The 12,175-nt window shown below is 41.2% G+C and overlaps 1 protein-coding gene across 2 annotated transcripts in view; it reads right to left on the bottom strand.

The window, feature by feature from the left end:
• Positions 1–4,711: 4,711 nt before the first annotated feature.
• Positions 4,712–12,175, bottom strand: part of LOC130607069 (secretory phospholipase A2 receptor-like) — a 36,311-nt gene continuing 28,847 nt past the window's right edge. For both annotated transcript variants that reach the window (XM_057423850.1, XM_057423849.1), the window contains exons 24-30: positions 10,002–10,240; positions 9,301–9,469; positions 7,814–7,954; positions 7,280–7,396; positions 6,709–6,885; positions 6,008–6,037; positions 4,712–5,780 (exon numbers count right to left, since the gene is read on the bottom strand). In XM_057423850.1, coding sequence (XP_057279833.1) covers positions 5,563–5,780; positions 6,008–6,037; positions 6,709–6,885; positions 7,280–7,396; positions 7,814–7,954; positions 9,301–9,469; positions 10,002–10,240 — 1,091 coding nt within the window. In that variant the 3' untranslated portion in view covers positions 4,712–5,562. The remainder of the gene's footprint in view (positions 5,781–6,007; positions 6,038–6,708; positions 6,886–7,279; positions 7,397–7,813; positions 7,955–9,300; positions 9,470–10,001; positions 10,241–12,175) is intronic.

A 12,175-nucleotide genomic window follows, 5' to 3' on the forward strand; every position in this document is an offset into this window, starting at 1 on the left:
GAGAAGAGTGACTTTTAGCCCACTACACATTTGAAGATTTACCTTGTATCTATAGTTTTAGCTGTTGCCACTAAAACTATGCTTTGAAGCATTTATTTCTGAGAACAGCAGTAGAGATTTAGTCTGTAGGCTGAGGTTAAGAAAACGTTAGGATTTGTTACAACAGTAACAAGCCAAGGAACAAAAATAAGCATCAAAAATAAAGGAAATTGTAGTAGAAGTGTTTTTACTATTATCTAACTGTGCATTTTTGGAAATGACTGCAGTTGAGAACCATTTCAGTAGTTACAAATTATTGTGGTGTTACTTGCAAGCACTGTGGCAGGCTGGGTCTAGTACACTTCCTTTGACAGCTGCAATTGCTTCATCACAGGAAAATTGGGAAGGTCTAGAAGAGCTGCAGTATAAGGGCATAACATTATAAAAACTAAGACCTTGCAGTGAGGCTTTATTCCAAAATGATTCTCAACATCCTTTTTTATGCTTAAATTTATATTATTGGAATCCAAATCATAGTCATCCTGCATAAAGATGATGGCTATAGAAAGGGATCAGCAACTCTTACACTCTGAGCACGTTACAGAATAAATTGAGAGAAGGAGAAAATGAATCTGCTTTCAACAGTGCTGTGGAAAGTTTACTTATGGAATGGATGTCTAAAATGTTATTATGTTATTTCAATTTCTATGTCTTCATTTTCTTTTTCCCGTGTACATTAGTAAGTAAAGGCCTGCACTGCTACAGTCAAGGAATAAAACGTTAAAGCAAATCCATTTACTAAATCCAGGGACCTGGCTGGAGCATTTTCCATGAACTACCTTTCCAGCAAAGGGATCAGAATGAAAACATACCTCAAGGATATACTTACTTATTCATTTAATACTCAGGAACCCAAGTGGATTTTCCCATCACTCACCAAACAAAAGAAATAGCCACAGACCAACTTAAAAACCTGTGTTATTCCAATCAGAGCATTTCAATGCATCTCCTTAAAGTTGTTGAGAACCAACCCTGAGACTTGGAAAGCTGTTTTAACACAGCTTTGTAATGTTCCAGCTATGGCTAAGAGCTGACACAGGTATTTGCAGTCCCGTAACTTGGGAACTTTGCTGCTCATTTAACTAAAACTTCGAAAGGATCCGGAGCAGCTCCCTGATTTTTATTCTTGCACAGCCCAGTTTTCCAGCTCTGTGTGTTCCAGTGCCATCTAGTGGCCAAACCGAGACTGTGTTTCCAAGCCCCAAGATAACTTTAATTCAGAACATAGTTACCATCTCAGAGCATCGTTAACTCCTGTGAATTTGCACCTGACAGTCATCTACACGAGGGCTGCATCAGCTTGCAATAGATCAGCGCTGGCCTGGGGGGATTTAAAACCAACATTCCACTTATTAACAACGGAAATATTATATTATTATTATAGCTCAAGAAAAGGTGCTAATTTAGCTTTTAAGGGAAACATTCTCAATGCCCTGGAGGAAAAGCATGCCACGGATTTCATCACAGTAGTTTATTATTACAAGATACTGAGGATACCTGTTACTACACTAATGGAGGGGCAACGTGATGAAAGAAAAAAGCAGGAGCCTAAGTTAAACAGGAATTTGTGCGATGGTGCCCAGGGAACCAGAGCTGGTCAAGTCTCACAGAGCATGCAAACCCCTACCTTTTTTTCTGCAGACCTTCCAGACTGCACTCCACAGATTTCAAGCAGCCCCATGGCCCCTCTCTTGTCATGACCCAGCCACAGAAGTGTGTGTGAAGGTAGGGGAAGGGAGAAGGAGAGCAGAAGAGAGGAGGATCGCTGGACAAAGGGCAGCACTGCACCCAGGAGAGGCGCAGCTGGAAGGGGCTTTGTTTGAGGGTCATGTTGCCCACTTACAGCCTTGTGCCACAGCCCTTCACTCTGCCTGTTCATGCTGGACCTCTCCAGGATACATATGTTCCCATTGCAGACTCCCATCTGGCTGGAATGTGACAGCTGCATGAGGCATCTCCTTCCCTCAGAGACACACTGCAAGTACTGCTAAAAGGACCAGGAGGCAAATTTTCTCCCGGAATGGATTTTGCAGAAATTAAGGACATGGATTTTTTTCCAGACCCCAACATCTGGTAGACAAAGTTTGTCATATGTTCACCTGAATGTATCTACCTCTGGTGGAGATACCCTTCCATTCCCCAAGTGGTATGAAAATATCCAACACTTTCCTTCCAGTAAACACTGTCAAAGGAGCTGGCATGGCACAAGAAAATGCAACATTCATTTACCTGCTCAGACTCTGGTGAACCCAGTTCCTTGACATGGGAAGCACTTTGATGCTAGGCATGGAAGCTACTGTGCTACAGTCCATACATCTCTACCTTGTTTGTGGCAGAAACAAGAAGCTCCCACAAAGCACAGCCTCTACAGTCCAGCAGGAAAATACCTCCAGCCCATCACTCATCTCTCATGGCTCCAGCTCCCAGGGCTGCTGGGAACAGGCAGTAGGCTGGGAGAATATCTGTGCGCCAGCACCATGCTTCTAATCCTTCATCCTTACTGAAGATGCTGTGGCTCCTTCCTCCTCCCAGCACCTCCTGCACACACATTCTGGGACACCTTTGTCCATGCTTTGGGAAACACTGAAGCCACTATACACTAAGACCACCACATGTGGAGACTGTTTGCAATGCCCAGACCTATGTTTAGCCACATGGTAAGAAAGGAGGCTGGTGCAAGCTGTTCCTCTTCTACCAGGATGAGCTGGTGTGAAGCTTGGGGACTGCTGCTATGAGACACTAAAGCCTGCAGCCAATTAAAGCTGGGGAAAGAGTCAAGAAAATTACAGCACACAAATTTATGAAGGACACTTTAATTTTCCAGCTGAAATAATACAGTGAAACTCACTGCCAGTATCAGCAAGGTCAGCAGCGAAACCATAGTCACCACATACTCTCATGAGGAACAGTACAGGAGACCTCTGATTAAGGGAAAACAAAAGATGGGTAACAAAACCCAGAACAAACACTAGAAAGCAATCAACAGTTATGTTCTTGAGTGACTAATACCTGCAATTATAAAAGTTTAATGATGAAAGATTTAAAAATAAATATTTAAGGGTCTGTTCCCTCAAAACCATTTCAAAGGAGTGAGAAAATACTGCTTGAACTATTTTTCCCTTAATGTAAGGTAACCTACATCAGAGTTAATATTAATCAACGATCACTATTTTGAGGTTAGGATTATTTATTATGCCACTGCCCTTCAAACATTCATATTCAAGAGATTACAACATTCCTCAAGGAAAATTGATAAAATGCCTATGTCAAGTTTTGTGAAAAAGAATATACACCTTCATTAATTACATCAAAATCTGACAAGAGCCCGTGTAACCGGTAACAACACTGTAGCCTGATGAATACACATCCTTGGAGAAAACACAGCTTACTCTGGCAAACAAAACCCATCCTGCAAGCCACTCTGCTTGCCGTACTGTGAGAAGGCAGAATTTACATGCTAGTCAGTGAATGTGAAGAATGGGATTTGTTGGTTTAAGTTCCTCCAACTGCTAGTTTACACAGGTGAAATACTCATGGGCAAGGGGGAAATGGTCACAACCTTTTTTCTTCTCTTCTCTTGGTGGTAAAGAAGCTATCACAGTTCATACATACAAACTGCAGATGATCTGGCAACTGTACTCAAAGGTTTCAGTCCACAAACTCTAATGACAGACTTCATATAAAAACAGCCCCATAGACAAATCTAAATGATTAAACCCAAACCTTTAAAACATTACTGAATACTAATGTATGGGGTCAAGCCATTAGCCAAAATATACACAGAAAAGCTGTTTATATTTTATATGATAGAAAAACCTCAGATTAAGAACTTGCGATAGCTACACCCATAGAAATTACAGAAAACAGGAAGTTGAAAATTATATTGGGATCAAAACCATCTGCAGCCTCTGACAACATTTTTTAACAGTTCTGTAAACCGGCACAGAAATACTGTCTGTATTAAATACTTTTTAAAAATAGCCCTATATGTAATCATGACACGAACAGGCAATTCTTGTTTCTAGCAATGTAACTGAAAGGCAGCCATACATTCCTGTGCATGTGCACAAACTGTGTGTAAAAACATTTCAGCTGGTCTTGGCTGCTCCCTAATTCAGAGGAATGTACCTCCATGTTAGGGCTCTTGCTAAATTGCTAGAATGAGTCATCACAAAGCAAGCAAACCAACAAGCCCCACAACAAATGCAGCCCTGTGCAGCAGCTCACAGAGGCCACTGAAGGCACAGTAAATCCTCTCTGAAATGGCTTGTCCTGACCAACCTTTTGTTTTTCCACACTGCAATAAAAACAAGAAATAACATCCCTGAGAACCTGCCACGAACTTCCAAGAGACGCGGGTGAAGGGTTCCTGAGGGTGATCCCATGGAGAGTAAGCACTGCTATCTTGGGCTGCTGTAACTGAGGTAGTGCTGAGACCTGAGCTGGGTCCTTCACAACCACCAGCCTGCAGACCAACTGGTCAACTAAGTCTACCTCCTTTGTTAGCACCTTAGTATGAACACTGAAAGTGAAAAGTGTCCTTCTGAGGGTCTGCTACATCAGCTTATAGGACTACAGCACCCTTTGGGAACAGCTTCCCCACGTATAATCCTTAGCTTTTGAGAGCAGGGTCTCAGAAGAGCACACATCAATACTGCTTGCAGAAATACTGTAGGTGAACAGTAAAGCAATTTATTACCATAACTTCAGCAGCAGTTCTTTTTCTTCAAACAGATATTGCCCCAAAGTGTCTTTAAAAGAGATTGATGGGATTCCATTTCTGAAATAACCTAGGCAAGATATCACCCAGTTACATTTTAACAGGGCACTGGATGCATCTCAAATTAATATATTACCTTGGGGATGACAAACCCCAGATGCCATTATATCTCTAGACTAACTTGTTTTATAACACGAAATAGGTATCACAGGCCAAACTCCAAAACTCTGGCACCCTCAATTGAAAAGTGACTTCATCTCTCTGCAAGCTTGGAAATCCACCTGGCAGGAATCCACGGTCTGAAAAGTAACTGCTCATTCTGCAGAAGGAATGGCTATTAAAAGAATAAAATCTATCCCATAATCCTTGGGGTATGTTTCAGAGTTCCTAAATTCGATGCCAAATTTTAATGCTGGCTCATGAGCAGATTCTGCAACATATAAGAACAAAACAAAAGCCCAGTTGCTCCCAAAGGAAAAAGTTTCATGAGAATGCCTGCTGCTCTGGGGCCTTGGACATGACTGCCCTACATGAGCAGTTGGAAGTTTATAGTGTGGGAGTATTTACAGTTCCTGGCTTGCCCCAAAGGAGCCAGTTTCCCAGTGGTTCTGCCTTGCATCCTCACTTCATCCTAACACAAAGCAAAAGCTCTCCAAGGTAGGGAGCCCCTATGGTATTCATACAAATGACTGCAAGAGTTTCTCTGGATATGGGTGCCCTGGGGAAACTCCCAAGAAGGAGAAAACCACTGCAGATCATGGAGTTTCACATGGAAGATGTGACTGCTTGCTAATTCTGATCAATTAATTGTTGTCACTTCTCTCAAAATCAGAAATGAGGATGCTTTCTTCCAAAGCAGGAACATCAGCATTGATCTGTGGCAAATAAGCATTTCTGACCCACAGCATCCTGCGGAAGAGCTGGTTATTCTGCTTGTAGAGGCACCACAGGAAAAGGGAAATGGCAGCCAGCATCACCAGTGTCACGAGAACAGCCACAGCGACAAGTCTACGGTCTGATGCTGAAAGGGAGGACAGAAATGGTTCAGAAGAAAATACAGCTATAATAGATAATTCTAAATATAAACACATAGATGTTTTATGGAAAACATATTATTACTCCCCATATGTCACACATTTTAAATTACAGGTTTAACAGCAAAAAATGTTACCTCACAAAATACCAGCTCAAAATATTTTATTACTTCTTACATAAAAAAAAAAGAAAGGAAGTACAGAGACAACTTACCTTTTTCAGAGGGTTCTGTTGCATTAATATCTGAAATAGAATCCAGAACCATCATAAAATTGCCCACAGAGATAACAGAAGTTACCATACATACTCACTGTAGAATTCATACTGAGAAGACAATCTATCTAAAACCATACAAGAGCAGACTGTTCTTTGTTTAATTTGACCCATGTCAATAGGATTCCAAATGGCCAAGTTAAACATGATCTAATCTGTTACCTAAAATCCCTTAAACTTGGCAGGATATATTAACTGAGACTTATGCAAGGATGAGCAACAGTATTTATCCACTTTTTAAAGTATAAATGCATGAGCAGAAGCCTGCAGTGGTAGCTACTGTATCCAGCAGTGACTCAGGCACTTGGGGTGAGCTCTGGAAACACTCCAGTTCTCACAGACTCGCATTCCTACTAATGCAGTGTCTTTGTGGCTTTCCTATCATACGGGGTCTAGGGAGGTCAACCTGATGCTCTGCACATGGCTCAACCATACAACAGCAAGTCTACTGCAGTCAGCAATAACACAGTGGCTGCCCAGGTTCCTCAAAAGGAGGGTACCCCAGCTGGGTTTTTTCTATTTTTAATCATACCAAGGGATGGAATTATTCATGAACACTAAGAGCAAGTAAGCAAGCAACAAGGAACATGTAAAACAATGGTTATAAGGACACAACTGTCTTCTTTTATGGAAGCCCATACCTGCATCCATTTTACAAACAAATCCCTTTTTTTCTCTGCATGAAGATAATTGCCAGACACCATCTGTAGTCCTCAGGCTGATGCAGAAATTCCCTTTGAGATGATCAAATTCAGGCTCCCTGATGCCCCAGTTGGAGTAGTTTAAGGGAGAGCCATCAAACCAGGAGACTGTCTCATCTACAGGCAGAAGTCATAAATCATTATAAAATATCACAGCAGTTTGATAAATATCTGTTTCAGTTGGACTTACCCTCACATAAAAAAGACTGTATTACAGAATGCCAGGATTTTGTCTGTTTGACCACTATATCATTTCCTTATTTTACTTGAAGGATTTAAAAACATTCTATGTATTAGACGTAAGAGGCTGTAGTGCATCTTTAAGACGGAGATAAGGGCATTCACATGCACATATCCATACTGAGTATTCAGTATACTAAGAAGTAATGATTACAAGAAACTTGACTGGTTTTACTGCATCTTAAATGGGTAAGCATCAAAAAAAACCAAAATCTCAAAGGAAGATGGTAGCGTTAAAATAATCAAAATACGGAACAGATTCAAAACCTACTGTCTGTAACAAGCAGGATGTTCAACCAAACCATTTGCACAGAATAACCAAAACTGTGCAATTCTTCCAAAATGAAGGCATTTTCGTCTTCATCTTGAATAGTTAGAAGATTTGATCCTACAAAGTAAACACAGAACAAGTTTTCAAACAACCTATGCCATTGAAATGTAATACTGCATTTCAAAATGTTAATATTACGAGCCTGAATTGAAAAGCTTGAAAAGTCTGGTTATACAGTATAAATTCTTAAATTTGTAATTAATGCGAGAATGCTCAGGCTGATGCAAAACTGTTCTCACGTGATTTTAAAGAAGTTTGAAGGGAAAAACTAATTTTATGTGTTATTCCAGAAATCAATATTTTGGATGGAAAGGACCTTTTTTTTTTTTAAATGTAAACTGCATCCAGCTTTGTAGCTGGCTTATGAACTTCACTATCAGCACCTTGAGCTAGTGAAAACTCATGCCACGATTTCAGTAATTTCAGATAATATGTATCACAATGATATTTTATAGCTACAGAATAGTTACTTACCTTGATTTTTGCAGACTTCATATGCAGTATCCAAACTTGTGCCCTGCAGAACTGTGGAAAAGCTGTAGCAACTGTTTTTGAATTTGATCCAGGGAACACTTTTTTCTGAACATAAGGCTTTATAGGCAGTGAGTTTCTTTTCTGTGATAGAAATAACAGCATGGCTTTATTGGCACAACAATATACACATTAATATCACATTCCACGTTCTGTTTTGGAGTAGTGCTAATAAGCATGTTATTGCATCATGCCTCTATTTTTTCAAAGTGAAAATGTAGCAGTTGTATATATTTGTATCAGAATTGTAAAGCTGGCTTTATTTCTGATCAAAATCCTCGCTGGATTGCAACAGCAGTACCAGGACAATCTAACCGGTGCTGATGTGCAGAGGGAGTCATGAGCTAACTACAGGCACATCTGAGCACTCAGGGCTTCCCAGGATCTCCCAGAGGGCCGGGGATTCCAAGGACGGCATTGCACAGATAACTGATGCCAAATGCCGTGGCACAGAGGAGGGTTTCCCCCAGTAAGCAGCAGGCAGCCTCTCCAGTGGGCAACATGATGCAGCAGATTCCTCTGACTCGGGGCAACTCCATAAGCTCACTGCAGCATCACTTTTTGGCAGCGCTGTAGATCTGGCTATGTTACCTATAGTCTCTCCCATGCTTCCTACTTTGCCACAAAACACATTTAAAAATAACTAAATAAACCTTAGGCTGTATATGATTACAGAACTTGACATAAACAAATCAGAAAATTAGCCAGTTTAGTCACAAAAAACATGCGAAGGAATCATGTTTGTCTTGAAGGATTCCAAAACAGCTTTCTTCTCAACAGATTCTGAAGCTATAACAAGCTGTAGGCAAACCCTTGGTGATAAATACCACCAGACAAGAACTATTTTGGGAACTGGATGCTGCCAAAGACTCTGTAGTCCTGGGCTGAATGGAGCTCCAGACCAGAATTCTGGATTCAAATGAAGCCCAGGTAATTGACAGAGCAGTGCAGGAAACACATGTTTTAGGGTACAGGAAAATATTCTTATCTTTACAGAAAAAAGCTGCAAAATCTTTTACGTGCAATCAGTGAAGATGTGACTTTAATTTTTCACTTTGCTCTAAATGCTTCCCTTCTCCCATCCTACAGTTAATTGCAGCAAACTGAATTGATTTCCCTTCAAGCTAGGTTATTAGCAATCATCATTTTTCACAGATAATATAGTGTTCGCTGAAGAGACAAAGTAATTTTCCTGTATCTTTTTCTATTATGAAAGTTCTCTTTCCATTTCCCTATGGACCAGACCTTATGGCCAATATTTCATGGGGAAAATAGGAGATGCAACAAGGAAATGCCAGAAATACATTTAAGTTTTGAATAATACTATCATGACTGTTTAACCTCTAATGAGTTTCTTTTCATATACTTCCACTGTCAATGCACACATGTGCAGTTACACAGATTTAATACAAAACTGAACTCCGACTTACTAGGTGGCACATGGCAAACTGCTCCTTGCAGACGTCTTTCACAGTTAGCACTTTTCCAGTGCCCCCAAGTATCGATGTAAACACAGCTGCCAAAGGCCTGCGACTCGTCATCTTCCCAGAAGGTAAACAAAGACCTTGTCCCATCCGACCACTCAAAGTTAAGCCCGTTCTGCCAAAACAAATTTCAGGTTATCTTTCTGATAGGCTTTAGCACCACAGAAGTTCATCTTCTGATGGCATCCTCCCCAGCTATTACAGAATGGCTTTTACTTTTCTGAAAGCTGGGTAGATCTAGAAGGATCCACAAAAGGGAACTCCAAAGATCCTCGCAACTTACTTCTTGGAGACCACAAACTACATCTAACCTGCTGTTTTCAGCTAGTGGTTATTTGGGCCATTGAGCCACTACAAATGAAGCAACATAATTTCATTGTTGACCCTACAAGGGATATTTTATTTTTTTTTGCATGTTTTTAAACGTTTTCTATGGCTTTTAGTTTTCAGTACTCATTGCACCAAACCAGCTCTCATTAGATTTACGCACTACGTCGCAAAAAACTTGTTAGGGCTCAAATTTTCCCGGGTTTCATTTCCAGATGCAAATTTCCTGTGACTTCAAATGAGCGACGCAGCTCATTAGCTTAATTCCGGAAACACTCCTCTGCAGAAACAAATTCACAGCCAGGGAGTCCACTACGTACATCTGAAGTGAACAGCCCGATCCAGTGGCTGTATCCCAGGCGATTCACGATGACTGTGAGGAAAGCTTGGTGATACTGGTTTGTGATGCTGACCAACTCCGCGCCGTTTGCCATGCAGGTTTTTAAAGCTGAAGACCATGTAAAATTCCCACGTAAGAGCTGATATGTTCTGTTTCCATATTCTAAGGTATCCGGCACAGGGTACGTTTCAGATGCATTGATGACATGTCTGGATGTGTCTGTTATAAACAAAAAGAAAGGAGTTATTCATTTCTTAAAACAAGCAGCTTGAAGGTCAGTAAGAAATCACCTGGGATCTGGTCATAACCCAGATGTCCAGCCGCAGTGGGCTGCAGAGTGCCCTTACCCCAGATATCTTGCATGTAATTTAGATTACTTCATTTTTGACACATTACTTTTAGTAATTTCCAAGATCAGTTTACAGCACAAAGCCTGGCCTCACAAATGACTGTACTGGCACAATGAGAGGATGACAAACTGTGGCTTGTGGTACAAGCGCTTGGGAGCTTCTTGAGCTCATCTTTACTATCCATGAGCAAATGTATGGAAGACCACAGTACTGGCACTTGAAGACAAATCCTTTGTGCACAGAGGCTTCAATCTCCTCTTGATGATAAACTAACACAGCAGTGTCTAAAAAAGAAAAAAGCAGGGCAGCAGTGGACTTCTTAGGTTTAAGAAAGAGAGGGTCTCCCATGAGAAAAAAAGGTCAGGAAAAAGAGACCATTTCCATCCCAGCCTCATCTGCGATGCTAGTGCAGCTTGCTTTCCTACAGGAGGCAAATGCCTTTACTAATGTGATGAATGCTCACAGTATACTTTAAGCAAGACTATTAAAATAAAGCAATGCCTCAATGTTAATCCTATTTGTCAGTTTGGATTAATTACCTCTGTCTATAAAACTTCTCTGTGATTACAAACTGAAGTGGGGTACTATGAGCTGGAGTGGTTTTTAGACTTGGCTCCCCTTATGACTAAAAGTCAAGTATCTTCAAAAAGTAAATGAATTAATTATTTGTCATGCATAAATTATTTAAAATTAGAAATTTCTAAGCAAGGAAAGTTCTGCTCTTGAGCTAACTGAAGCACTCTGTTTTGTTCCAGCTTTCAGAGTGCACGTCACTGCTTAAAAAAAAGAAAGAAAAAAGAAAGAAAAGGCAGGAAATGCAGTAAAACGTTGCCACAATCCTAAGCGAAGCACCACTAAGAGATCAGAACCCAGTTCAGATTAGCTGTTGGTTTATTTCATTTTAGTTTCCTACAGAAAACAATTCTAAAAAGGGGAAATGGGATGCGGACAGGATGGCAGAAGCAAAGCACCAGTTCCTCTTTCCAGGTACTGATACCTTCACATCTTACATTCATCCATCCAGGAAAACATGGGGAGTGCCCGGAGCACCCACTGCAGCCCCATTTCCCCCCAGTGCCCTGTAGCCTGGCTGCCCTACGGCAATAGTTTTCCTTCTTGCCTTTGAATGCCTTTTCCACCTGCCCGAAACAGCCACAAGGGGTTAAAATGCAAATGAGCAGGAGTTAAATGAAACAAAACAGTAGGAAAATGTATCGATTTATTTTTCTACACCTTGTGCAGGATTACTCCAGCACTCCCCGCAACTGCAGTTCACAATAAATGATGGCTATGGTTTGCTACAACCACACCAGAGCATTGCCCAAAGTTTGTATTTGTTTATTCTACTCCTCGACTCGCTCTCCTGCGCCTCCTAGGCAGCCAACAGGAGAGGTCATCTCTTTAGACTCAGGGCTTAACTAAGAGGTGATGTATGAAGATGAGGCATATTAAATCACCCCTGCAGTATGTACAGCACCCAAGAACACTCTGTACAGGCTCAGATTACAGGCCCCCCCTCCTTTGCTTACGGTTAATAATTTGCCTCTGATCTATTCTGGTAACATGCCCTGACAGCTTCCCACTGGCAGGTCTGCAGCTGCTCCTGGGACAGGCCTCCAAAGCTGCGCCAGCACCCTGGGGAAGCCAGCAGCTCCCCATCCCAGAGGTAGTACAGGAATGTGACTGGAGGAAACCAAACAATGCATGGTCCCCGCAAAAGCTTTGTGCTTCTAACAAGGGAACTTTATGGTAATAAAATTAGACAAGTGTGAAAAGAAAAGCCAAACTCTATTTGATCAACCTG

The sequence above is a fragment of the Pezoporus wallicus genome, unplaced genomic scaffold (genome assembly GCF_028554395.1).
Source record: "Pezoporus wallicus isolate ANWC-B61680 ecotype Strahan unplaced genomic scaffold, APGP_CSIRO_Pwel_v1 contig_1181, whole genome shotgun sequence".
In the NCBI taxonomy this organism is placed as follows: Eukaryota; Metazoa; Chordata; class Aves; order Psittaciformes; family Psittacidae; genus Pezoporus; species Pezoporus wallicus.